A 27,261-nucleotide genomic window follows, 5' to 3' on the forward strand; every position below is an offset into this window, starting at 1 on the left:
TGTCCCAGGAGTCAGAGTACGTGTCTGCCCACCTCCACGAGTGGATCGATCTGATCTTTGGGTATAAGCAGAGGGGCCCTGCAGCGGTGGAGGCCCTCAATGTCTTTTATTACTGCACATATGAGGGTAAAGATTCATTAGAAGTCGATTGTTTAGAGAAGTGCAAGCATTGTGCAAGAATATAGGGCAAACTGTTTCCATTTGTAAGTGAATTGGAGGTGTAGTGTTTTGAAGGCTGGTTTGGTGCTGCAGGGGCAGTGGACCTGGATGCCATCACTGACGAAAAGGAGCGGAAGGCCTTGGAGGGCATGATAAGCAACTTTGGACAGACGCCCTGCCAATTACTCAAGGTACAGACACACACCAGACACATGGAACTGTTTTACTTAGCTATCAGTTGGCATAACGGATTTCTGTAGCTGTTTGTATTTCTGATTTGGACTTTTGTACGCATGTATGTGTTTTTAGGAGCCCCATCCTGTGCGTCTGTCCCAGGAGGAAGTGGAGAAAAGAAAGGCTCAGTTGGACTCGTGTCCTCTCAACATGTTCGAAAACCTCAGTGACCTCAAGTCCTTCTTTGTTGAGGTTTGATCTCTTTGCTTCTAATTCAGTTAATTAAAAAGTATTTTCTTACCTGCCAACTAAAACAAAAGCCAAATTGGGACTAATTAAACTGAAAACACTGATAATTCTGGCTTCAATTCTCTCGTACATCAGGGTATCAGCGACAATGTGCCGCTGGTCAAGGCCGTGGTGCCAAAGAATCAGTCCCGTTCCTTCATCACCCAGGGGAGCCCCGACACCATGGTGAGCTGTTTAATATGATAAATAATCTGAATCATAGCAGTTACTATACAGGTGTTGTGTGTTTTCTTTCTGAAGATTGACAGTGACGTCTTCATGGTGTTTGTTCTGCCTCCAGGTGACAGTGAGTCAGAACTGCCTAGTTGGGACCCACGGCTGGCTGCCTTACAACAAGAACATCTCTAACTACTTCACCTTCATTAAGGACCCCACAGTTTCCAACACTAAGTGAGACCACACACCACACATTACAGCACAAAGGGTGGTGGCAAGACCACCTCCACCTCCAGTGTGTGTCCTGAAAAATCTTCCTAAGATCACTCGTCGTCTCTTCTTACCTTCTTCACGTAGGACCCAGCGGTTCCTGTCAGGACCCTTTGCCCCCGGTGTGGAGGTTACAGCGGGGCTGTTTGTGGTCTCCCATGATGGCAAGTTGCTCTTCAGTGGTGGCCACTGGGACAACAGCATCCGGGTCACCTCCCTGGTTAAGGGAAAGACTGTGGGACAGCACATCCGACACATGGGTAAAGTCAAGCCTCCATCTTGACCTGCAACACAACTTTCATGGCTGGAAACAAAGCAAAGTGCCGACACTATGAAGTTGTGATTGTACTGGCATTAACTGTTGTGTTAATTTGAGCGGACTAAGATATCACGTATCTGAAAATGAAAAGGCCAAAGAAAAACAGCTTGAGTTAAGTCTTTATGCATGTCCTGTAATAACTGATGACTGGGTTTGTTCATGTCTCTTCCAGACATTGTGACGTGCTTGGCAACAGACCACTGCGGCATCCACCTGATCTCTGGCTCCAGGGACACGACCTGCATGGTGTGGCAGGTCCTGCAGCAGGTTAGGAAGGAGCACTTCTAGAGCATGAAACGCAGTGACCTGAGCTACTGAGCTGCAAAATGGTGTTGTGTCTTTGGCAAACCCAAAGCCTTAAGATGTCATGCTAATCTGTTCATAGTTTTGTATTTGCCTAGTCTCTTATTCCAGTCCACGTGGTGCGTCCTGCGAGTTACGTTTGTTTCCTCTATTTGCAGGGTGGTGCTCCTGCGGGCCTCTGTCCCAAACCCGTTCAAGTGTTGTACGGGCACACAGATGAGGTGGTGAGCGTCAGTATCAGCACAGAGCTGGACATGGCTGTGTCTGGATCACGGGTAAGAGCCCACACTTTGTTGTTTCATCTTGAAGCTTGTAAGATTTTCATTATTTTATAACTTTGCGTGTAAGTTAATTTGTGCTTCCACTCCGTGTGGCCCAGGACGGGACGGTGATCATCCACACAGTGCGTCGGGGTCAGTACATGCGATGCTTGCGGCCGCCGTGCGATAGCTCCCTGCCGCTGTCCATCCTCCACCTGGCTGTGTCCTGGGAGGGTCACCTGCTGGTGCACACCTGCCTGGAGGGCAAAGCAACACTCAAGGTGCGTGCGCTACTTTTCCTCATAGGCAGATTAAGGAAGGAAAAGCAGGGATTCTGGGAAAACTGTGGGAGTTTCCCTTTTTCAGAATGTTTGTGGACATAAGTGTGAAAGACACATTTCCAAAATGACATGTTAGTTTTGTGGACTATAAGTGCTGCTACACGTCTAGTTTATTATGTTGCTCCGCATGTTTCATTCAGTTTTCAACGTGAATGCTGACTGCTAAAAGTAAGAACAAAAAAATGTTACTGACCATTTCTTTTCTCTTCACAGGATAAAAACGCTCTGCATCTTTACTCTGTAAATGGAAAACACCTCTGCAGTGAGCCTCTGAAGGAGCAGGTCACTGATATGTGTGTTTCAGGGGAGTATGTAGTGATCGGCAGCGAGCAGGGCTACCTGTCCATCCGAGACCTCTACAGGTAAAAACATCTTATTTGTGCAGGACCAAACTCAGTTAGATCTGTTTTCGCGTTGGCGACTGTCTGTTTCCTGAATGTTCTTACATCCTCAGAATGGATTTGAGATTTAGGTCCAACCCCAGTCTGCATGCAAATATACTCTGTAGACATTAATGGCTGTATTGTGCCTCCTGTGCAGTCTGTCCCTGTGTACGGGGCCCATGGCCATGCGGGTGCCAGTGCGTTGTGTGTCGGTCACCAAGGAGCAGAGCCACGTCCTGGTGGGCCTGGAGGATGGCAAACTGATCATCGTGGGCGTGGGCAAGCCGGCGGAGGTAAAGAACTCACTGAGGAACTACATCGCTCAGAGCCTGGAGGGGTCGCCACTCATGGCTTCCCCCCTGCTGGCCCCGCTGCGAGCTCGCTCACCAACCCGCCTGCTGCACCAGCGTGACCAGCTGGTGTTCAGCCCCACTTCAAGCTCCCAGAAACCCTAGCAACTGTAGTCTGGTCTTCCACTTTTGTTGCTGTAGATCTCACACACACAGATAAACCTGCTGCACACGTCACCTGTGTTGCAAAGCTCAGCCTCAGTGTCTTCAAAGACCTTTTCCTCCACAGTCACCTCTCCTTCTCAGGGATGGTTGTCACCCAGTCAATCATTTGGCTTCACTCCACCACACACACACACACACACACACACACACATCTGAGCCACACAGATCATTAGAACCACAGCTGTGATTTGAAAACAAGTCCTGTTTTTTAACCATGTGTCCTCTGTGCAGTATTGATTGGGCCATTGACCTGGATAAACTCTCTCCCATGCTGTTGATCTGAAGTGTCATACGTGACGTGTTTGACTGTGCTCTATGAATATAACAAATATGCTGTGAAACACAATTATCACTAATAATGCTTCTCCAACTCAAGCCATATTAACAATGTAGCTCCAGTCTGATAATGCCAACTAATAATCTTGTGCAGAGATAGACTTTGATGATGTATGTAGTGTAGTAGTGTAGATGTAGGAGGTTGAAACAGGCAGTCCCCACCTGAATAAATTGATCATTACACCTTTTCTGTTCAAATCGACTCAAACCAAAGTGAATCCAGCTTTGATTTTTTTTTTTTTTTTTTGCCTCACAAGACAATCAAGCTCCAATGAACTAATCAATCACTCATGAATCATGTTCCCTCCTTTTTGTTTCCTTTCACTTCACGCTTTTCTTTCCTCACTCCTACCCCCATTCTCCGTCCCACTTCCTTCTTTTTTCTTCCCGCTCCTCCTCCTCCTCTCCCTCCACTCTTCTCAGATGCGTTCGAGCCAGATAACACGGAAGCTGTGGGGCTCCAGCAAGAGACTGACCCAGATCTCCTCGGGGGAGACGATCTACAACACCGAGCACGACCACAACTGACGCATCCTAGTCCCTGAGCCCCACACCCTCCCTGTCCACGCTCATCCCACATTCCTGTCACCCAGTTCTCCTCCATACCTGTCAGTCATCAAACAGGTTTCCTCTCCAGCACCTTTACACAGTTTTGGGATGCTAGAGCATCAAATGTCACCATGTCTGCACATCCATGTGTCTGTTTTCTGTGTGTGCATTCGTGCTTTGGATTGGCCGTACGGTGCTGGCGCTGTGGTTCACATCCACCACACTGCCACTCACTACTCCCAAACACCATGGCTTCTCTCTTTGACCCTCAGCTAGCCATGTTCATTTTGACATCTTACTACACAGTAGTGTATCTCCAGCAGCCAGGAGATACACTACAGGATCGGTCAGCTAACCGCTCTCCTGTATGTGTGAATGTGAATGTGTGCGCGCGCGTGTGTGTGTGTGTGTGTGTGTGTGTGTGTGTGTGTGTGCGTGTGCAGCATGTTGCCATGCTGTATTTCAAAATAAAAGTTTTTAAGAGGCCTTTTTGTTCCCCCCTCAGTTGGCCTGGGATGCTCACAGGCAGGCCTGTGCTCTATAGGCTGAGACTTTTCATGGTTGCCTCAAAGCTGTCACACAGCAGCCTTATGCAGTAAGACGGCTCCATCGCTCACAAGACCAAACTCTGCCTTTTTCTCTGCATTTTGATATGTGTGTGTGTGATTTGTTTCTTTTTTTTTTTTTTTGACAATTTTTTATGCATGTTCCCAGCAACTTGGCATGTCTTGGGATAAATGGCATTTTTGGTCTCTGTAGAGATTAGGCATTATTTTTTTTAAATTTAGCTGACCTGTTTTGTTTGAGACACTAGAGCAGAAGACAACATCTGTCTTTAATGTTTGCATATCATTTAAGATACATCGCTGTAAGAAAATCACTTTATTATAGCAAAACACTACATTCTCCAACACACCCAGCTTCCATGTGAAGTTTTATCACAGCAGTACAGAGAAATCATCTGCAAGTCACTGAGCACAGAATCACTCTGTGCTTCATCGAATGTTTTAAGTTACTTGAATCCATGTTTATTTATAAGTAAAAGTAGCAGTTATTTAAATCACAGTTTGTCAGTATGGCATGTTTTCAACTCTTGTGACTGTTTAGACGCCTGTAAAGAAGGAGAAAGAAGAAATCCTCCAGGGTTCAATGAGATGTCAGTGTTAAGAAGCAATACGGTTCTTTAGTTAGCTCCTTGTCGACACTTACTTGTGTAGTTGTAGTTGCTCGGCCAGCCCTACAGGACCTCCAGTCTTCCTGTCACTTCTCTGGGACAGTAAATGTTCCCAAACTGCTCCCTTCAGTTCTCCTAACTGCCTTTATCTCATCACTGCCTCAAACTGTCATTCTTCATTGTCTTTTTACATCTCATTCTCCTTTGTGCTCATTGTGATGTGACTGATTTCAGAGGAGTTTTTCTTTTATGGGGCATAGAGGAGGTTTGCATGCCTTGTTTTAGTCGCTCGGGAAATGTGTTGTTTGTATGTGTGAATGTGATTTCTTGACTGTGTAATATCAGAATCGCAAAAAAGCCACAGTATGAGGTTCCTGTGGGTTGAGACTGTGTGATTCATATTTTTGCACCATAAATGTGTGTGTGTGTGTGTGTGTGTGTGTGTGTGCGAGGACATGCCTGTGATGCATGTGTTCGGTTTTTTAAAGCCAAATCTTCGATTTCATCTTCCAGGTTGAAATGGTGTTTCTGATTCTGTGAGCCATGGCACCCTCTGATTGTTTTGGCTCAGTCGTGGGTTCGGCATTGGACTCAGAGTGGCTTTAAACCGTTCTTTTGTCTCTCTGTTCTTTCTGTTGTGTTTTTGTAGTTTTTATTTAAATCTCACGGTGGAGTGCAAAGACCAATCTGTGTTTATGAGATTACTCTAAAGGGTGCATAAAATGTGCTTCAGTGCAGTTTTTTTTTTTTCATTTATCCACATTTTTTTAGACAAAAGACCACTGTTTGAGTTGTTCTACAACTGCAACAAACAGAGTGCCTTTATCCCCGTGTGGTGTTAACATAGAGCTAAGTTGTTTTTTGTTTTTTTTGTTTTTTATCATTACTGAAGCTTGTCATCCCTGTCAATCGAATGAAAGCATTCCTGAAGTTAAACCTGTTGGACTTGTTTTAGCGGGAACCAAGAAAAGCAAAATTAGTACTGTTCTGTGTCTTAGCAAATCACATTCTCTGTGACTGTCACCAAATGGATGTGTGTATATCTGTGATTATTTATGAATACAGTATATAATGTACAGCATGATTTTTATTTTAGCGTATTTGAGATGTACTTTTGCACTTTCCAGGTACTAAATTGTAACAAATTGTTTTAACTTGGCTCTCTAATCTGTACAAACTGCTTTGGATACACAGGTGAAAATGATCATTAAAGTCTTGTCTAAATTTAAGTATGAATTTGTGGCTTACTTTTCTATGGTCTTTACTGTATTAAGACGAATGAAGAATGTGCTGTGACTAGTTTCTTATGTGGTAGCTGCGTGCACATACGGTAAACACAACACACATATAAAATGCCAGGTTTTATTCAAGCAGACAAAGCAGTCGATAGCCCACACTAATGGAAATAAATCACAAAGCCCACTGTGTAATGCTGTGTTTGTGGTCTTCATGCAGTGATCGGGTATGAGCAGATGGACGCTCTCTTTAGGTCACAGTCAGCAGCTGTCCACCAGCTCTCATCTGCAGAAGGTAGGGACAGATGTGAGAAGACATGTAGGTCTAATCAAGAGAGAGTGTGAGTGTGTGTGAGTGTGAGAGCTCAGGCCTTACCTATCTTGAACATCTCCACACAGACAGCTTTGTCTGTGTTAGTGTTGGGGTGACCTGGCATCCAGTCGCTGTAACTCCACTCTGACCCGTCTACCCACGATGCCTGCTGGTTCTGATAAATGAAACACCAACACACACACAGTATAGCAAGAATATGCACATACATGTTTCGCTTGTCAGTGGGAAGTATTATATCAGTGAAACAAATATCGCATGGAAAAGTACGCAGTGGCTGTTGTCTAATCTAAAAGTCAAAAAGCTTTTTCCCATTTCAGTTTTTTTTTTTTTTTTTCCTTTCTGGCCTCACTCAACGACAGTACAGGAACAAATAGAACATTTTAAAATAAAACGTCTAAGGTCAATGTTTTACCAAGGTAAGAATAACATTATCTATCCTGTTGATAGCGTATCTGATGACACTCTCCTTGGCCTCCGTTCAGTGTCGTAGTACAAGACCAGATCGCTGTTGTCATTAAGCCAATGAATTCAAATGGTCACATAAAAGAAATTCTCAGAGCATCATTCTAATATGACTTCTTCTTTTCTATATACAGTATATTCTTTTAAAAGAGAATATATTGTATATAGACTTTTTTTAGACTTAAAGGCCATGTTACTGCGTTTATTTTACTTTACCCTGAAAACTATATACTCTCCATATTTGTTGAGAGGAACTTGCCTTGACCGTGCCTCCAAGCCAGGTCAGCACAGGGTTTCTATCGCCCCCCTTGGTCACCAGGGAAACCAAGCGGGAATGCAGCTCACCACTGGTTACAGATGCAAGCTCAGCATTTGGGGTGAGAGCAAGGCATGAGGCCTGGATACAAAGACAAAGGACATGAGCAACCATAACTTTGAAATTCAGTCCTAATAATGCAAACAAAACATCATTGGCGTTGTGTACTATCCACTGAACGTTGTCTAACCTGTGCATCTTGGAAGGTCAACGGCATGGGGTTGAACTCGTAGCACTTTCCATTGATAACCTCCCCCTTACAAGCTACTGCCTGTGTTTGGATCCAAGAGCTAAAAGGTTCCGTTTCTTGTTTAAAGCCCTGTGGCACCTTATGACTAGGTTCAGTTCCCTGCCTGAAACCATCTGGGATGGACATGAAGGGTTCGGTTCCCTGCCTGAAACCATCTGGGATGGACATGAAGGGTTCGGTTCCCTGCCTGAAACCATCTGGGATGGACATGAAGGGTTCGGTTCCCTGCCTGAAACCATCTGGGATGGACATGAAGGGTTCGGTTCCCTGCCTGAAACCATCTGGGATGGACATGAAGGGTTCGGTTCCCTGCCTGAAACCATCTGGGATGGACATGAAAGGTTGAGTTCCTTGCCTAAAACCATCTGGGATGGACATGAAGGGTTCGGTTCCCTGCCTGAAACCATCAGGGATGGACATGAAAGGTTGAGTTCCCTGTCTGAAACCATCTGGGATGGACACGAAGGGTTCGGTTCCCTGCCTGAAACCATCAGGGATGGACATGAAAGGTTGAGTTCCCTGCCTGAAACCATCAGGGATGGACACGAAGGGTTCGGTTCCCTGCCTGAAACCATCAGGGATGGACACGAAGGGCTCGGTTCCCTGCCTGAAACCATCAGGGATGGACACGAAGGGCTCGGTTCCCTGCCTGAAACCATCAGGGATGGACACGAAGGGCTCGGTTCCCTGCCTGAAACCATCAGGGATGGACACGAAGGGCTCGGTTCCCTGCCTGAAACCATCTGGGAGATGAGGAGCAGAGGGTTCCTCCACCCGTACCCATCCACTTCCAGTCCTCTGGGCTGGAACATCAACAGGTACTGGAAGACCGGGACTTTAGATTAGATTTATTATCTTAATTTATCAAAAAATATGTGATTCTGCAGATGTCTCCCTTATAAAATATTTCTTCTTGCACTTGTTACTTTTATGGTGGGAGCCAAAAGTCATGTACAATAAATTGTATCTGTCTTCCTATAAACTGTGTCAATTTGACTTTATGGCTTCCTCACCCTCATCTGTCAGCCAGTGTCTTCGCTCCATCTCTCCAAATCCATTTCCAAAAGAGGGATGGATAAAATCTGGTAGGGGAAATAGTTAAAACATTGCACATTACATTCTTTTTTTTTTTTTTTTTTTTTTTTTTTTTGCTGTTTTGCAAAAATTAAAACTTGATTAGTTCTTTGATGAGCCTTGACAGACAGTATACTAGTGCATTGATACTTACCCACTCTCCTGTCTATCTCACTGATGTGTTCCTGGACCAGGTCAGTGTTGAGGTCAACAAGGAATCTCCTGGAGGGCTGGCTGCCTTGTCTGTAGTCATCTACAGTAGGTCTATGGGTATCAGGGAGTTCTGCACCCTGCCAAAAGCCATCAGGGAGCTGGTAGGATGAAGATATCTTTTGCAAACCTCTAGGGGCTGCGATTGGGACAGCCCGCAGACCTGTGAGGCATATTGTTGATATTCCAGTTAGCTGTCATTGGCCTTCAGACTTATGAGGTCTCTAAAACACCATTTACACTCAGTGTCTACATCAACTGAACCCAAGTCTTCCAAGTGTGGATGCACATCATGCTTAATCAGTCTTAGAGATGTTTGTGCACAAACAGGGACGCAAATCTAGTGATAGCGATTAATATACACTTTAGACGTCTTTGCAGATTTAAATGATGGATATCTGCTCTGTCCTTGTATCAATTATTAACTATTGTGCCACAATAATATATAGGCCACAGCTTTTCCATAACAGTGTAATAAATCAATGCTGGTCAAAGTCTAATTTCCTTACAGCCATGGGGAGGCCAGCTGCTGTGATTACTTTATCTCAATGTCAATGTTTTGGTGTGATTTGTAAGGTTCATTTCATGGAGCAGTCTTGTGTTTGTCCACAAATCATCAGCATCAGCACTCTGTCAATGAAATTAACAATAAGAAGACTCACAAAGTAATGCAATATATTTATAAACAGTCTTTAAATGACTGGAAGTCAACGTCAGTATCAGGTTATGAAGGTTTCAGGTTTACATGATAAAACATGATACTGTGTAGAATCTCATCATCTGCCCGTTAAAGCCTCCAATAATAGGTTACGTAAAATAACGCTTGCATGCAGTTAATGCATCTAACTAGCATTGATACAATGAAAGATCTTACCTGACATTGTCAGGAACAGCAGCACTATCTTGAACATCCTGTCAGAAACAGCAGCTTTGGTTGCCTGTCAGCTTGATGTTCAGTGTATTCAGCTGTAAGTTTCTGACACAGTGTTAGTTTGTGTGTTGCTCACCTGAGACTGCGGCAGCGACCACTGAACACCTCAGAATGAAAATGCTGCTCATTAATATGTCACTCTGGGTCATAAACCCAATGATTAACACTGTGAATGAGTCCGTTGATTATTCTGCAATACTTTGATGATCACTGATATTCAATGCACTTTGCCCTCAGGTGTTCCCCGATAAAGGTGCTGACATAACAGCAGTGACCTCTGATGCAGAGCCATCAACCTAAATCACTTTTCCTTGACTATTATATTGTACACATCTGACTTGTGTAAATATGTTGCAGGTGAATGGCACTTGGTTTAATGGAGGAGAGTTAAATCAGTATTTGTGAATGTGAACAGTGCAGGTCATTTGAGGTTATGCTGGGGTGTTTCACAGCATGCCGTCTCTGGTGTGGCTCCAATGACAGCGATGTGTGTAGGAAGTACTTCAGACCCATTAGTAGAGGTGACAAATGATGCTGTATCTCTGTCGCCACCTGGTGTACACGTGCTGTACTTTAATTACATTTTAATTACCACAAAGCTTAATGCTTAGTTGCACATAAATTATTCGACCTACTAATACGTCGTAGGCGCCCAGGTGTTACCTGTCCGCCTACTAATACGTCGTAGGCGCCCAGGTGTTACCTGTCCAGTTTAGGGTCCAAGAGAAGCGTTACAGTAATCTCTACGGTAATCTCGCGAGGGTTTCCGTTTTACGTTACATGACGTCACGGCGAGTTTACCGGTAACCGCGCCTGCGCAGAGCGAGCGGTGTGTACGGACCCTCTTAGGGCAACCGAAAGGAAGTAGCCATCACGGTGGGCTGTCAGACTGGCTGCGGGTCTCAGCCGAGGAGCCAGACTTTCGATACAAGCTGCCAACAGCGAGTCCGGCTGTTCTTTCCTGAGGCGTTTTCCGTCTGTTTCTGCTCCAAATGGCACTGGTGACGGCATTAAGGAGATTAACTCACGTCAGGTTACGAGAGTATTCGCGTAGGACGGCGATGGTGACATCCAGTGCGTGGCTGACGGCACGGAGGAGCTTTACCGGCGGCACACAGCCTCTAAGGTCGGTCTCAAGTCCACAGTAAAGTCTGGGCTCCTGTAGGCAACTTCGGTCGGTAGTAACGAGCACACACCAAACTCCATTCAAAGAACTACCAGTTTAGTGTGACCTTTCTTGTCATACGCGCCTGGCAAAGTATCACGTAACCACATGAGTGAGGACATGCTGTTAATTATTATTGCCTTTTGTCTCTGATAGTCAATAATTGACTCTGCTGTGTGTAAGATGCTGGACACTGGTGCTCCCGCAGCTGATTCTCCTGTTGAAAGATGCTGCTGCTGGATTTGAGCCTGAACTGCGAATTTTATGAATGGAGTTTGGTTTGGATGTTTACCCATAGTGTTGAAAAGCAGAACAACCTTACAAATAAGATTCGTGGCAAACTGTTGTGGTTTAGCTTTGGCTTGTGATGAAATTCACTTTTTGTGTGCTCACTGTTTGGAGTGTCAGTGTGTGTGTGTGTGAGTGTGTGAGTGAGAGTTTGTAGTGTTTTATTCTTAGATTAAGCTGGTTGGGCTTTGGAGGAGGCTCAGACTTGTCATGTCCACAGATGTAGACTAATCCACTATTCTGCACAGGTTCAAGGCTTTGATCAAGGCTGGGCTTCCCAGGGTCACACAGCCAGTTGAATTGCATAATGGCTTTTGGTTTGCAGCTCTTGAAGGTTTGGTTTGCCGGACTGGCCTTAAACTGGCTGACACTGTCCCTGTGTGCTCACGTCAGGCGGATATATAGCTGTCCCTGACCCTCCCACTGTGCTGCAGCAGACCCACTGAGGTGTAACCTCGTACCTTACTTCATGTAGTTTTTTTAGATATCCCATACCAACTTCATGTCCACGTCAGAGTCCACTCATTCCATTCATGCTCTCTATTTTAAAATTACAGCTTTATCTTCGAAATATCACCATATTTTCAAGCTAATTTCATTTTCATCTGGGCCTCCTCCCACTAATACTGACTTTGGTCCAGGCAGCTGCTCAGTGTTTTCACTATAGTCACCTGTAAACCAGGTGAAAACCAGGCTGCATTAGTTTTTCACACAAAGAAAGTGATTCGTTAACAAGGAGGTAGGGCTGGAAATGTGCACAGGGGCACCCTGATGGTCTGGGGCCTTTGCTTTGAAGGTGAATGGAAACTTGCTGTTTTTGGCTCAGTGCTACAGTTCATAGTGTACTATGGTTAAAGAAGGTTATATAGCACGCCGCTCCACTGGAGCATACAAAGTCTTCTGCTCAGAGCACCCAAAGCCTGAGCTCTGTCCCACTCCCACCCTGGTTAAACCCAAATGTGTGCAGGCTCTGTTTCAGAGATGGCATCTTAGATCCCCACCTACACGTTCACTACAGATAGATGGTGAGGAGCGTTGTGTCTCATCCATGCATCCATGACACTATGCATGTCATTAATGTAGCATTTGTGTACTAGTGATATTTACATGAATTCAAATTTAAATGTGACTTCTTAGTGTTGCTCTACACATGTTGAATAAAGTGTTTGGCCATAGTCAGAAAATATTTCAGTATTAAATATTTTAATGGAGTTGTTTTGGGAAATAGCAGAGCTGATCTTGTTACTTTCTTGCCACAGGTCAAGCGATAAGGTGACGATCCACTTCATCAACAGAGATGGAGAGAAGATCACAGTGAAGGGGTCACCCGGAGACTCGCTGCTAGATGTTGTCATTAACGAAGACCTCGACTTTGATGGCTTTGGTACGTTAACACACAGACTGTGCCATAGAAACGTCTGGCGTGGGATAATCTCTCCCTGGCCTCAGACCTTTCTGCTCACTCTTTGCTTCCATCACCTCTTTCTTTCTTTTGCCTCTTTGGCACGACAAAACGTCTTACAAAGTGTCTTACGTGTGTGTGTGTGCAGGAGCGTGTGAGGGAACGCTGGCATGCTCCACATGCCATCTGATCTTTGACGAGGAGTTCTACAAGAAGCTGGGGCGAATAACAGACGAGGAGATGGACATGCTGGACTTAGCCTACGGCCTCACGGACACGTAAGGAGACACACACGTCATCTAGAGTAATAGAAAATAACGGAAGGCTTTTCTTTTACAACATTTTGCTGTCTCTGACAAACTGATAAAAGATAAAAGACTGAGAGATGCATAAAAATGCAAGGAGGGAAGATTTAAATGTGTAATTATAGAACTAACGAGGCAGCGACAGGCCACCAGTGTAAAGACTGTATTGTAACACATGCATTACACATGCGTCCTGTGTTTGCCCTGCAGCTCCCGGTTGGGCTGTCAGATCTGTCTGACGAAGTCTCTGGAGGGCATGGTGGCCAGGGTTCCGGACAGCGTAGCCGACATCCGACAGAGCAAAGATGGATCTGCTTAACTGGGTGCCTGCAGCAGAGAAACGTGGATGTGGAGAGTTTGTTTGTGCCTGCTCAGAACTGAAGGTGCAATTGCGTGAGGAGGGTCGATGATGGCTGTAAATCTGGCACTTCTACAGTACCTGCTTGGCTTCCACAGTATGCCGTCTGTTTTTCTAAACTTCCAACTCACAGACAACTAGAGTCAGCTCTAAGCTTTAGAGTAAAACCAGAGTGAGCAGGACAGTCTCCGTGTGATGACGTCTACATGCCATCACTGTAAACTGTGCTTACCTGTCCAGATATAAAGATTTTCCCATTGAACTCACTTTCCCAACACATGTGAAGACTTATATTTGCCACTATATGATAATAAGTTGTTTCCATACCAGATATATTTTATACAATTTGTTTTCCTTGTGGTCCCAGTACAGCAAAAGGTAAAAGGTGCACAGCTCACTGAAATGTTTCTGAAACAATGCAACTAACAGTTCGAGACGCCTTAGAGATTGTTGACATCCCTATAGTCTTATTTTATTCTGCAGTTATATGTATTCCCTTACTTACTGTTTGTATAATCAAGTTCTATATTTAACCATGTAATGTCACCATATGATTGTACATAGTTACAAAACACATGTATCTGTGTAAAGATTGGGAAAAATGTAATAAAAATCACCTTTCTAACACTTTGCATGTCAGTTTATATTTGTTTAAAATGAAAATAATATGGCATATCCTGAGGAATCCAGACGTGACTTTATGTCAAGTTTTCAGTGCAGGTTGTTTTGATTTGCAAGGGCAAGTGCATTTTGGAGCTCCTTAACAGCGTATGAATATGTTTGCAAAAGGACAATATAGGAAAGTAACAGGCTCCTCCATTTAAATGACATTTCTGCTGAGTGAAATATAAATTAGGAAATAAAGTGTCACACATCAGTCATATTTACATGTAGAAACTGTAGCACAGGGATGCGACCACATTAACCACAGAAAATGAAAAAGCTGCATTACTGCAGTGTGTATTGAATTATACTGTCAGGATCTGTCATGGACTTCCTGTGTGGACTTTTATTTTGACATTATTTTCCCTGGTTTGTTCTTCACCAGTTCCCCTGTTATACTGTTTGTATCGTCCCGAGCTCCTTTGGTTTAGCTTTTTCCCCTTTTTCCACCGGGACTTTCTCACTTTTTATTATTATATTTTCCATTGGTTTTAATAAACTGAGCCACAACCACGTTTTGCCTTTGTGCGTTTGCATTGCTTTTCCAGCAACTACTGAAACTGACTAAGTTAATGCAAGTCAAATGACCAAGTCACTGTTTAGGAGCATCTGTAGAGATGAGTTAGAGCTGTGAGTCAAAGGACAAATGTTGTGAAGTAAGTACAAGGATTTTTACAGTCATACTGTAAAGACTATAGAGAGAAGAGAGAGGGTAAAGTAGGTATATTATAAGAAGAGGTATGTCAGAGGTTTGTAATTGCAAAGTACAATAACCTGTGTTATGTGTTAGTCATACAGGCTTTTATTTCCTTAAGACAAGGTGGTTTGTTTCATCAGGTTTTGTAGTAACATTAACTAATACGGTGCTTTACAGTAACATCGGCAAAGGTAAGAATGTGTAAGGTGAAGGAAGTCAGTCGTAGCACAGAAGAGGAATATTTCATTGAAATGACACATTCAATTAAATTCAATTTATTTGTATAGCACCAAATCACAATACAAATCATCTCAAGGCACTTTACAAAAACTAAAAACCCAACAAATCCCTTATGAGCAAGCACTTGGCGACAGCAGAAACCTCCAGCAGAACCAGGCTCAGTCTGGGCGGCCCTCTGCCTCGACCGGTTGGGGTGAGTGGACAGAGGAGAGAGAAGAGAACAGCAACAATAAACAACAAATAGACACTGCAGGTTGGTGGGGCCAGTAACTGCACATCAGCAATATACAGCTCCAGGACCAGGGACACCTGCAGAAGGTACAGAGAGAGAGAGAGAGAGAGAGAGAGAGAGAGAGAGAGAGAGAGAGAGAGAGAGAGAGAGAGAGAGAGAGAGAGAGAGAGAGCGAGAGAGAGCACAGTTTGTGACAATCAATACATATATATGAGGAGGATGGGAGTTTAATATGTGTCAGGAAAATAACACAATAATGTAATATGTGGAGAAGTTGTGGTGGAAAGTGAAACGTGAATTTTTGGGTCATGTACTGAAAGTGTGGTAAAACTGAAGCATCAGTATCAGAAGTGCTAAAAATCCGATGAGGAATGAAGAGCTGGTATAAAGGACTAAAATGAGGTGTTTAATGTGAAATAAAGTCCAAGAAATGGTTTAGTGTAGATGTGCTGAGAAATAAGAGGTCGGTTTATTTAGGACTACACCTGTGACTATAGACTCAGTGAGATGACGTCATCTGTATGAAGGTCATAGGGTCAGGTGCAATGAGGCTCTTGAAGGGGCGTGGCCGAGAGATAATCAGCAATATGGAAAACGTGCGGCGCATTAGTCATGTGATTTCCGGCTGTTTTGGCTCAGCTCATTAAAGAGCTGGGTCTTTCGGTGGCTCTTCATTTTTTGGTGCTTAAATTCATTTATTACCGACAATAATGTAAAATTATGCGCAACTACTGTAAAAAAAACATGCACTATATGAACTGTTTATTATATGAATCCACCTTTATTTATACACTCTACAGAGCGATAAAAAAATAAATGAGAAGGTGCAAAAACAAACGTTTAACTATTTACAAGCCAGATCTATGTGAGATTTTAGTCTTGCAGACTCTACGTTCTGCCTTAGTTTGGTCAATGTAATTGAAATGTGTCCAGATTTTTCTGCGTTTTCTGTTGTCACTCATTTTCTCAACTTTTTTTTACTTTTCCAGTCCGTTTGTGTTTTGGTCCCTCCCTCCTGTTCGTGTATTTGCTGTGTGTGTAACTCCGCCCCCTCCCCTCCCCTCCGCTCAGCGCAGACAGAGACGCCACACATGTCAATCAAATGTGGATTGAAGAGAAAAGCGACAGAGAGAGAGAGAGAGAGAGAGAGAGAAAAAGAGAGAAACAAAGCGGCTCCCAATCAGGAGCCGGGGCGTGGCCAGGAGATAATCAGTAATGTGGAAAACGTGCGGCGCATTAGTCATGTGATTTCCGGCTCTTTTAGCTCAACTCACTAAAGAGACGGGTCTTTCCGTGGCTCTTCAGATTTTTTGGTGCTTAAATTCATTTATTACCAACACTAATGTGAAAAAACATGCACTATATGAACTGTTGATTATATACAACAGACAGAGACGCCACACATGTCAATCAAATGTGGATTGAGTGATTGTATCACTCTACAGAGCGATACAAAAATAAATGAGAAAGTGCAAAAACAAACGTTTCACTATTTACAAGCCAGATCTATGTGAGATTTTAGTCTTGCAGACTCTACGTTCTGCCTTAGTTTGGTCATTCACATAGCCGGCTCCCGTCCTTCACGTCAAACAGCCTACTCTCAGAGCCGTTTCGTTAACGACCGACACATCCCTACGGCGCATGCGTAGAAAGGATTCGCGTGCGATTGGACGGCGGCTATATCACGTGGCGTGCGTTTATTTAAGCGTCTGCGGGAAGGCGGGCCGGTTTCATTTAAGGTCCAGGTTCAGACCGGTTCAGTACGTTCGGCGTGAGCTGGTCGATCGTTTGACGAGTCGACGCTCAGTTGAACTTGTTTCTGACCTGTTGTGTTTTGTTTGCAGAGTTCGGGCTGTTCGTTCCGCTGAGGACGAGACCGGCGTGAAAGTTTGGTTTGGTTTTTGGTTTACAGGTGTGACTGCGGGACGACGGCAAACAGCGTCAGTTTTGGAGTCCGGGGCTGGCGGTTTGTGAGGAGTGTTTCTTTGTTTAATGTGTTTGTTTCCTACAGGTCGGCGGAGAAGGCAGAGTGTGTGTTTATCGTCGGAGCTAAATGTTTGTAGCAGGTGTTAACGGAGTTTGTTTCAGGTGCTGAAGCGGGTTGGAGTCGCGCAGCAGACCCGGAGTCCCCGCATGTTTTTAATGGCGTTTGTGGACGGAGATCTTTGTTTGTTTTACAGACAAGAGAAGCAGAAATAACGTGGTTTTTCTTTTTTGCTGTAGAGGAGGGCGGGGTTAGTGTCAAGGCACCGGATGTGTCGTCACAGGCGGAAGGAATGAATGTAGTCTGAACTTCCGACTTCCGGGCGGGGCTGTTGTGGAGGATAATAATTTAATTCATACATTGTTTTTAATTTCAGAGACGTGCGACGGAGCAGTTTAGTTTATTTTTCTCCCCGTTTCCTTTGTCTCAGGATTGTAGCTGAGGCTTCCTCTTCCGGAAATACTATTTTTGTTTTTCAGGTAAAATAACGAGGCCTGGAGAAGCTGTTGGCTGCCTTGTAAACTGCTTGTTTGCAAGGTAACTTTTATTAGTGAGTACAAGACAAGCAGTATATAGAAACATGTTTTGTATTTTATTACATGTGGAGATGATTGTCAATAGCACAGAAAAAGTAAACATCTCACCCTCTTATCAACCCCAATCCATAATAAAATTAAACTTTTTTTTTTTTTTCATTTCAGGTTTCCTGGACTCTTCATGCTTGCCTTGGATGACAAAGGAACAGCCATTGAGGTGAAGTCATTTCTGCAACACAAAGACAAGGAAGTGTAGCTGTGGTTGCAAAGTGACTTGACTTGAATGTTTGCTACTTTGTGCATTTAAGTGAAATGACTTTGCAACTTTTGGACTTAAAGGTCTGTGTGTTGTTGTGAAGTGATTTGACTTGAATGTGACACTTCAAAAAGCACTTTCTAAGTTAATAAAGTTTTAAGTAAATGGTAAACTTAAGTCAAACGTTTAACTTCATTTTTCTTATACAAAGACACAAAAAAAGACTTCTTCCACTTTTAGACACTTCAGTTTTTATTAAAGATATTTTCTTTTTTTTTTTTCAGCAGGAACCAAAAGGCCTCTGAATGGATCCTGCAATGACAACAAACTGTTAACATTTGTTCCACCAATAAAGATGATTTACACTTATCCCATCTGTTTATCTAATTACTGCTTCAAATTAAGGTTTTTGTTTGTTGCCTGATATAAATGAGGGGCACATGATGCTCACATACAATGAAAAACACATTTCTGTTCTCTACCACCACTACATAACCTTTGACACCTAAACTCCCTTCTTTCCCACATAATTAGACAATTAGCCCTTTACTCTTTCATACTCACATTGCTGTCTCATGCTACAGTTAGTTACAATGATGAGGACAAGAGAGTCAGATTTTCACTTTATTAGAAAGAACAAACATCACAAGTAGCACATCTATTCACATCCTCTCCTACACTGTTCTTTCCCTTGAGTCTTAACACTTTTCTAAACCTTTGCTCATCTGTCACATCTACCTCTACTGAAATACATTGACTGCATATGATTTGGAAAGAAATAACTGACTGGGCTACTGACATGACCAACGCTAGGAGATGACTGCAGATAAAGGTATAACATGTATGTGCTACTCAAATGTTCCAATGCATTGACCTAAACTAGTTTGTCTGAACAAACACTTTCAGAACTACAAACCCACACCTTACGATATACGCTGTCCTTTATTCTAACACTCACCGCTCAGCGACGTCCTTTCCTGGAGGTCGACGACTCCGTCTGGATCTGGCCGCCGGGTGTCCCTCCGTCCCCCGTGCTCCGTGCCTTCATCAAAACATGAAAAACACGAAAACAATTACTGCACCTGACTATGAACCCCGTGTCTTCCCCCCCGGCCTCTCTAGACCTTTCTTGTTATTGTCGTGACAACGACAAAGGTACAGAGAGTCGTTTTCTTTCATATACATGTTGGACAACTCGCCCTGACGTGACCGCGACTCTCACACGTGGCGTCCGTCTGCTAACTGCCCAGCCGGTTAGCCGGTTAGCTAGCCGCCATCCTCCGCCGCCACGTCCATCTACGCGGTCCGACCGTCCAACTAAAGCCGAGTGTGTCTCCTCTGTCTCCGCCACACGACGAGCCGCCGCCGACACCGAATCTCCGCCGTTACTGAGCCAAACGCGGGTCGCTGCGGCTCTTCCGTCTGGCTCCGCCGACTGTCAAAGAGGAAGTGACGTTCTCCGAAGGGATTTATGGGAGGAAGTGGATCCTCTCTTCCTCAGCCATTTCCTCATGGCAGCTTGCAGCCTCGCCAAAGTTGCTTTACCGCCGCCTACTGACCCGCGGTGTGAACTTCATTCAACATTATTCGTATTATCTATATTTAGATCCGATTTCTAATATTTATTATGACTCGCTGTGTTCACTCTTTGTCTAAAACACCTTCCATGTCACTGGCTGTCACTCCCCCCGTCTCTCCTTTTATCCGACTAACATACATTTCCAGACGCCATTCATACTGAAGATCCAATGGTCCCGTCCGTAGCCTGTTATTATCACATTCCGCTTTATGGGCCAAGATTGCGATTTGACTCCGGTTCACTAAGCTCTCTCTAAGCTACAAGAATTACGATGAAATGAAACTCTTTTTTAAGGAAGGGCCTCTTCCTTTTTAAGGATACAAAGAAGTTCACGGTTTCCAAGCGTTGGCCGGTCAACAAGGGCGCCATCTGCTGGACAAATCAACTATGGCGACATCTGCTGGTCGACGTCTAAGATTACACGTCTATGCGATATTGGAACTTTCCAAACAACATTTAATGTCTATGGCAGAGACAATACCAAGACTTTGTTTGGCTGTCAAATCAAAGACCTCTGTTTGGACCAATTTGGACACTTTGAGAAGCTATAAATGATCTGGCAAAAAAACATTCATGGTTTAGTTATTGAAGTTATGATTTTAAAAAAGAACAAAAAATGATATCGTAAATATCACGTTTATTGTATATCATATATTCCTGTAGCTACACACAAACACAGTTACATAATTAGACAGAAATGGCACATTTCAAGGGAACAGTAACGCTTCTTCAAAAAAGTCTGAAAAGCTCAACCCATATGCATAAGTCCACTTTACTATTGTAAAGACTACACACAAGATATGATTGTATCTTCACATAATGTTAAACACAGCTAATGATGACACATTGCTTCACCGGTGAAATGAGTTATAAGGAATAAGACAACATCACTAATACAAACTTTAATATAGAACTTAAATTCAAGTACAATAAACTTTAATTAATACTGATTGATTTGATTATCGATAATTAAATCTTATATTTTCTTATAAAAATCCATTCTTTGGATGACTACTCTCCAGACTGTTGTATATAATGTATACAATATACACTTACAATGAAGTAAGTTATCATACAATAAACTTTGCATCTTCTTCTTAGATGTATATACTCTACTCTCACTATACATATGTTTAACTTCAATATATTAATCACTTGATAATGTCTGATCTTTATTTATGTCATCATTAACACCACTGATGACATAACATAACAGAAAAATAAACTATGTTATACATTCAGCTCATTGCCTGAGAATAGAATAGCTAGAGAATCAATCTACCTGTCGCCTCATCAAACATGGGACTCATCCAGGTCCAGGTCAACAGGGGGTGAGGAGGGGATTCTCTTTGCCGTCGTCCTCGCTGAACTGCAGCAGGGCGTCACTGCGTGGAAGGAGTGGCGCCGTGTCCTCGTCCCCGGGGCTTCTCTGATCCTGGATGGCCCTGGAGGAGGCGGAGGAAGAAGCGGGGTCGACGGCAGAGCTGGTGGTGGCGGAGGGCCCGGGGCAGGCGCAGAACCCAGCACTGGGAGCGGTGGAGGGAGGAGGTGCGGGATAAAGGGACAGGAGAGCAGGTTCAGGAAAGAGGCAACAGGGAGCATGTCCCGCATGGGGGTGTTGGGGTGGAGGGCCGGGAGATAGAGGGTGGAGAGGCTGCTGAGGAGGCCCCACTGCTCTCTCTTCTCCTGTTCCTTGTTCAGTTTGTTTAATGAAAGCATATTGTCTTTAGTTATCCATCTAAAGATTTACATTTTTTCAGGAGTGCTTTTCGTCTCCATATTAACAGGTTTAAGATACTGGAAAATGCATGAAATTCAAGTGAGCGTACCACTTATATTGTCTCCTACCTGCTTGTTTGCAGGGCCGTGGAGGTCGGCGCTGACCGTGGGAGTGGACGTGACCTCCGGCGTGGCGGACTTTGAAGGGGCCGGAGGGGCATATTTTTCACATCCCACTATTCTTACTGTCTATGTAAAAAAAAAAAAAAACTGTGCGACTGAGCGTGTCCTGGGAGGGCTGTCGTGACGGTTGGCTGTCCTGCTCCCAAACTGTGCCGGTGCCTGTGTTGGAGCGTGACATCGTGGCCAAACTGAGGCGATATGCTGACGTAGAGGTGCCCACGGTGCTGACAGATGTTTTGCCCTGGTAAGCTGTTGGGTGGTGGAAGGTAAAATGGAAAATAAACACAAACTGTAATTCAGTATGTCCATCTCAGTCTGAATTCAAAATGTACAATCTTCACTATGATGTCAGCTGGGGTTTTAATAATGTAAGCGAGGAATCGGCTGACCCTTAACGAGGCGATAAAAATACGAAAAAGGACTGAGGTCTTTTATTTTTGGAGCAAATGTCTGACCAGAGCCGCTGTGCACAGCCTCCTTGAGGATCTTCAGTTCACTGTTGAACTCTGCAAACAGGGAGCTCTTGCAGGGAGGCCGTGGGATGAAACGTCGCTCCAGCTGGTCGTCGATGTGGTGACGGGAGTCGGCAGGCTGGGTCAACAACTGCAAAACGCATGACATTTCTGAGACCGGCCAGAGGATCGCTGCATTTATGGTGATGTTAGAACCTGTCGATTAACAGGTTCCAACGTCGATGTTTGACTCCTTTACCTTGCTCTGTATGAATGGTCTCAGCAGGACAAAGACAGGGATGCGGGTTCAGACAATGAAGACAATGAAGTCCCAGAAGGCCAGGCCGCCCACCTTCTGCAGAGCCAGGCTGAGGGCTATCTGCAAAGAAAACACCACAGACGCCCAGGTACAGCCGATCTGCTATTGCTTTTTGGCCATTTCAATCACAGAGTGTCTCTATAAAGACCTACTGTGGGATCAACAATGTGATTTTATGGAGGAACAACCTGCACGGATCAAAGTCATTGATTTTACAACATAGTTTCATTATACGGTAGGTGAACGGACGTGTTTATACTAGATCGTCCCTAAGATTTCTAATCTGTTTACAAGGTAACCAGCAATAACAGTGCAGACCAGAAACAGAACACTTAAAAGACCGCATGCTGCCACTAGACCAGAAATAAACTTCATGTGAATAAATAAATCTTGACAAAATTCAAATATAAGTTAGATACGATGCATCTTAGACACCATCCAAATTGATTTCATAGAAACTATTCATGAACTGCCTCAAATCAGAAAAAAGTCTGTACCTTTGCTTCCAGACCCCACTGTCAATACAAAGGGAATGAGCAGGTTGAGCAGCATCCCCTCACGCCTCTCCTGATTGGTGAAAGGTGAGATCACATGACCAGCCGCACTACTGCTGTGCTGAAGGGCAATGGAGGAGAAAGATATGGGCTGAGGTGCAGCAGAGGTAAGCCGTCTGCCACACTGGACGGTCCAACCACACCCATCACCTGACAATGCACAAAAATAATGCACAAAAACTGACTCGGATCTTTAACTCTGGAACAGTAAATTGAACGAAGCATTTTGAGTCATTTCGTTCATTTTACAGCAGGTGGCGCTGTAGCCCTCTTGTGGGCGTTGTAAAAATGGCCGCGGTTCTCAAACACTATATACTGAAGACAACATGGTTTGCTTCAGCTGACATATTATAATACACAAAATGCCACAAGCAATTCAAACCATGTGAAAACCTAGGAAAGCAAATACACACCACAATAAAGTGACTCGTGTCCTGCATCCTCCCTGCCATTGTTGTTTAACAGCGCCACGGTGACTTGGTAGCTGTCACGTGACAAAAGAACGAGGACCGGAGGACGGACGCGCAGTTGAGTGAGTCGTGAACTAATCATCTCTGTTTCCTGTCCTGCTGACTGAGCTTATGCAGCTGCTGCCATGTGGCGAGAGAAGGTACTGCATGAAAATGAACGAATCGCTCACTGAGAGGACTCATTACTCCCGAGTCATATAAAAGATTAGTTCATATTGAACGAATCGTTCACGAGCGACACATCACTACCTCCCAGTCCACCTGTCTCCTGGAGAGCACACACCATACACCACCACCACATTAAAAGCACATTTATATGAATTTCTGAAAGACTAAAACACAAATGTCACACTCACATCACTCTATAAACATGTCCTCCGAGTCCTTCTCATGTCATAAAAGAGGAGCGATGTTTGCATGTTATGATTTTTGTTCTTACCATGGTTTGACATTTTTTGTACTGCATTGCTGACTGTTGTCAGGATTTCCTGACTCTTTTTTGCTAAGGCTTTTAAGTCCATTAGGACTGAGACGGTGCAGCGGTAACATTCGTCTGATATTAAAATCTGCATCATCTCAGAAAGACTGGACTCCCCTGACTTAGAGGGAACACCGCCAGGGAGCTTTCATTACTACACATGTCCTCCTTCTAATTTCAGCGTGTGTCAGAGGCAGCAGGTGCCAGAGCAATCCTGAGGAAAAACCACATTCTCATCATCGATGAGGCGACAGCTAACGTGGATCCCAGGTACGATGTGTAGTGGCCCTGTATAAACACTAGGGCTCATGACATATCCATGCAGTGTTGTAACTCGTCAGTTGATGGAATGATTGTGATCAAAAAGCACGTAAATGCTGATGTCCCTTAAACAAGTCTACAACTACAAAAGTCAACAAGTTGACAAACTACAAAACTAATCTGATGTTTCCTTGTACAAAAGAAAAGTTCAGTGTCTGTGGACTTCAACGGAGAACTGAACTAGTCCAGGTGAAACTCCAGGTGCCTTCATTCTGGATTCACTGTTTGTACGGACCGGGATGGTTCTTAAAGGCTCAGAAAGACACTGTGTCTTTAAACACAATTAATATTTTGTGGTGTTTTAGGATTGATGTCATTTTTATTTGACACCGGGTCACTGTTTGGGAGCATGTCGCACAGGCGATGTGGTGACATCTGCTGGTCAGAGACTAGAGTCAGGGCTTAGAAACTTGCACGTGGTAGGTTCAAGTCCTGTCCAAAGCTAAGCTGAATGAAGTACACTAACAGATCTTGGTCACATTAGCTTTGTTGATCAGAAAAGGTAAATGTAACAGAAATATGATGTTTGTTGACCGTTCCTGTCAGAACTGTGGCTGCAGCATTTTGGATGAAGCGGAACCTTTGTACGGAGTTATGGGGCCATCCCAATAAGAGGCGTTTAGTAATGTTGGCTCGATGTAACCCAGACATGGACTGTTTTTTCTCTATGTTGTGTCAGGATGTAGAGATGAGTTAGAGCTGTGAGTCAAAGGACAAATGTTGTGAAGTAAGTACAAGGATTTTTACAGTCATACTGGGGACCAAGACTATATAGAGAAGAGAGAGGGTAAAGTAGGTATATTATAAGAAGAGGTATGTCAGAGGTTTGTCATTGCAAAGTACAATAACTTGTGTGTTATGTGTTAGTCATACAGGCTTTTATTTCCTTAAGACAAGGTGGTTTGTTTCATCAGGTTTTGTAGTAACATTAACTAATACGGTGAGAGAGAAAAGAACAGCAACCAGTTACTGGTGGGGCCAGTAACTGCACATCAGCAATATACAGCTCCAGGACCAGGGACACCTGCAGAAGGTACAGAGAGAGAGAGAGAGAGAGAGAGAGAGAGAGAGAGAGAGAGAGAGAGAGAGAGAGAGAGAGAGAGAGAGAGAGAGAGCACAGTTAGTGACAATCAATACATATATATGAGGAGGATGGGAGTTTAATATGTGTCACGAAAATAACACAATAATGTAATATGTGGAGAAGTTGTGGTGAAAAGTGAAACGTGAATGATAAACATTTTTGGGTCATGTACTGAAAGTGTGGTAAAACTGAAGCATCAGTATCAGAAGTGCTAAAAATCCGATGAGGAATGAAGAGCTGGTATAAAGGACTAAAATGAGGTGTTTAATGTGAAATAAAGTCCAAGAAATGGTTTAGTGTAGATGTGCTGAGAAATAAGAGATCGGTTTATTTAGGACTACACCTGTGACTATAGACTCAGTGAGATGACGTCATCTGTATGAAGGTCATAGGGTCAGGTGCAATGAGGCTCTTGAGGGGGCGTGGCCGAGAGATAATCAGTAATGTGGAAAACGTGCGGCGTATTAGTCATGTGATTTCCGGCTCTTTCCGTGGCTCTTCAGATTTTTTGGTGCTCAAATTAATTTATTACCAACAATAATGTAAAATTATGCACAATATGAATTACTAATGTAAAAAGACATGCACTGTTGATTATATAAGTCCACCTTTATTTATACACACTGGTAAAAAAATAAATTAGTGCAAAAACAAACGTTTTCTCAACTTTTTTTAACCTTTCCAGTCCGTTTGTGTTTTGGTCCCTCCCTCCTGTTCGTGTGTTTGCTGTGTGTGTAACTCCGCCCACCCCCCGCTCAGCCCAGACAGACGCCACACATGTCAATCAAATCAATCAAATGCGGATTGAAGAGAAAAGCGACAGAGAGAGAGAGAGAGAGAGAGAGAGAGAGTAAGAGAGAGAGAGAGAAACAAAGCGGCTCCCAATCAGGAGTCGGGGCGTGGCCGAGAGATAATCAGTAATGTGGAAGTTAGTGATGGGAATTCCGGCTTTTTTGACTCGGCTCACTAAAACGAGCCTCTTCCGGTGGCTCTTCAGATTTTTTGGTGCTTCAATTCATTTATTACCAACAATAATGTTAAAAACTGCACTGTTGATTATATAAGTCCACCTTTATTTATACACTCTACAGGGCGATAAAAAAATAAATGAGAAGGTGCAAAAACAAACGTTCAACTATTTACAAGCCAGATCTATGTGAGATTTTAGTCTTGCAGACTCTACGTTCTGCCTTAGTTTGGTCAATGTAATTGAAATGTGTCCAGATTTTTCTGCGTTTTCTGTTGTCACTCATTTTCTCAACTTTTTTTTACATTTCCAGTCCGTTTGTGTTTTGGTCCCTCCCTCCTGTTTGTCTATTTGCTGTGTGTGTAACTCCGCCCCTATCCCTCTCTGCTCAGCGCACACAGACGCCACACATGTCAATCAAATCAATCAAATGCGGATTGAAGAGAAAAGCGACAGAGAGAGAGAGAGAGAGAGTGAGAGAGAGAATCAAAGCGGCTCCCAATCAGGAGCCTTATTTCTGAGGCCATTGTGGACTGAGAAACAAGGAAATGAATGATGTCTGATATCTGACGTTCATGTATTTGTCACCTGACACCCGACATACATTATTGATTCATGGGATCATAATTAATTAGTGGTCTTTGATTCTTGTAGATGTGTGTAGTGTTATTGTGTATATAATGTAAAGTGTGATTGTAAATAAATACTTTCGAAAATTATATCAACATGTTGATTTTGTGTTATACTCTGCCACAAATCGTTCATCGTTCACAGCTCAGGCTGTGTGGCGAGCTGTACACTCGTTCTCGGATCGGTCCCTCGTTCATTTGTCACGTGACAGCTACCAAGTCACCGTGGCGCTGTTAAACAACAATGGCAGGGAGGATGCAGGACACGAGTCACTTTATTGTGGTGTGTATTTGCTTTCCTAGGTTTTCACATGGTCTGA

At 43.7% G+C, this 27,261-nt stretch overlaps 3 protein-coding genes and 1 long non-coding RNA gene across 7 annotated transcripts in view; 2 read left to right on the plus strand and 2 right to left on the minus strand.

Annotated features, from left to right (window-relative positions):
* Positions 1 to 6,458, plus strand: part of nbeal1 (neurobeachin-like 1) — a 33,181-nt gene extending 26,723 nt beyond the window's left edge. For 2 of the 4 annotated variants that reach the window (XM_026301772.1, XM_026301773.1), the window contains 12 exons: positions 9 to 126; positions 253 to 350; positions 469 to 585; positions 718 to 807; positions 923 to 1,032; positions 1,156 to 1,328; positions 1,560 to 1,654; positions 1,849 to 1,965; positions 2,070 to 2,231; positions 2,505 to 2,653; positions 2,832 to 2,967; positions 3,949 to 6,458. In XM_026301772.1, coding sequence (XP_026157557.1) covers positions 9 to 126; positions 253 to 350; positions 469 to 585; positions 718 to 807; positions 923 to 1,032; positions 1,156 to 1,328; positions 1,560 to 1,654; positions 1,849 to 1,965; positions 2,070 to 2,231; positions 2,505 to 2,653; positions 2,832 to 2,967; positions 3,949 to 4,053 — 1,470 coding nt within the window. In that variant the 3' untranslated portion in view covers positions 4,054 to 6,458. The other 2 variants (XM_026301771.1, XM_026301770.1) reach the window with 1 other exon arrangement.
* Positions 6,459 to 6,683: 225 nt separating this feature from the next.
* On the minus strand, positions 6,684 to 10,717 carry LOC113127320 (uncharacterized). The gene is made up of 7 exons (XM_026301792.2): positions 10,004 to 10,717; positions 9,074 to 9,292; positions 8,859 to 8,927; positions 7,786 to 8,666; positions 7,539 to 7,676; positions 6,860 to 6,971; positions 6,684 to 6,769 (listed from the first exon to the last, which is right to left on the minus strand). Exons 1-7 carry the CDS (start codon positions 10,038 to 10,040, stop codon positions 6,696 to 6,698), a joined length of 1,530 nt encoding a protein of 509 aa, XP_026157577.1. The 5' UTR covers positions 10,041 to 10,717; the 3' UTR covers positions 6,684 to 6,695.
* A 181-nt stretch (positions 10,718 to 10,898) lies between these two features.
* On the plus strand, positions 10,899 to 13,734 carry LOC113127336 (adrenodoxin). The gene is made up of 4 exons (XM_026301811.2): positions 10,899 to 11,186; positions 12,773 to 12,897; positions 13,064 to 13,193; positions 13,431 to 13,734. The coding sequence occupies exons 1-4, from the start codon at positions 11,053 to 11,055 to the stop codon at positions 13,537 to 13,539; spliced, it is 498 nt and encodes a 165-aa protein (XP_026157596.1). The 5' UTR covers positions 10,899 to 11,052; the 3' UTR covers positions 13,540 to 13,734.
* A 4,431-nt stretch (positions 13,735 to 18,165) lies between these two features.
* Positions 18,166 to 19,465, minus strand: LOC113127342 (uncharacterized). The gene is made up of 3 exons (XR_003295411.2): positions 19,409 to 19,465; positions 19,145 to 19,228; positions 18,166 to 18,498 (listed from the first exon to the last, which is right to left on the minus strand). It is a non-coding gene; the product is annotated as an uncharacterized LOC113127342 (long non-coding RNA).
* Between the last annotated feature and the right edge of the window lie 7,796 nt (positions 19,466 to 27,261).

The sequence above is a fragment of the Mastacembelus armatus genome, chromosome 2 (assembly GCF_900324485.2).
Source record: "Mastacembelus armatus chromosome 2, fMasArm1.2, whole genome shotgun sequence".
NCBI classification, from domain to species: Eukaryota; Metazoa; Chordata; class Actinopteri; order Synbranchiformes; family Mastacembelidae; genus Mastacembelus; species Mastacembelus armatus.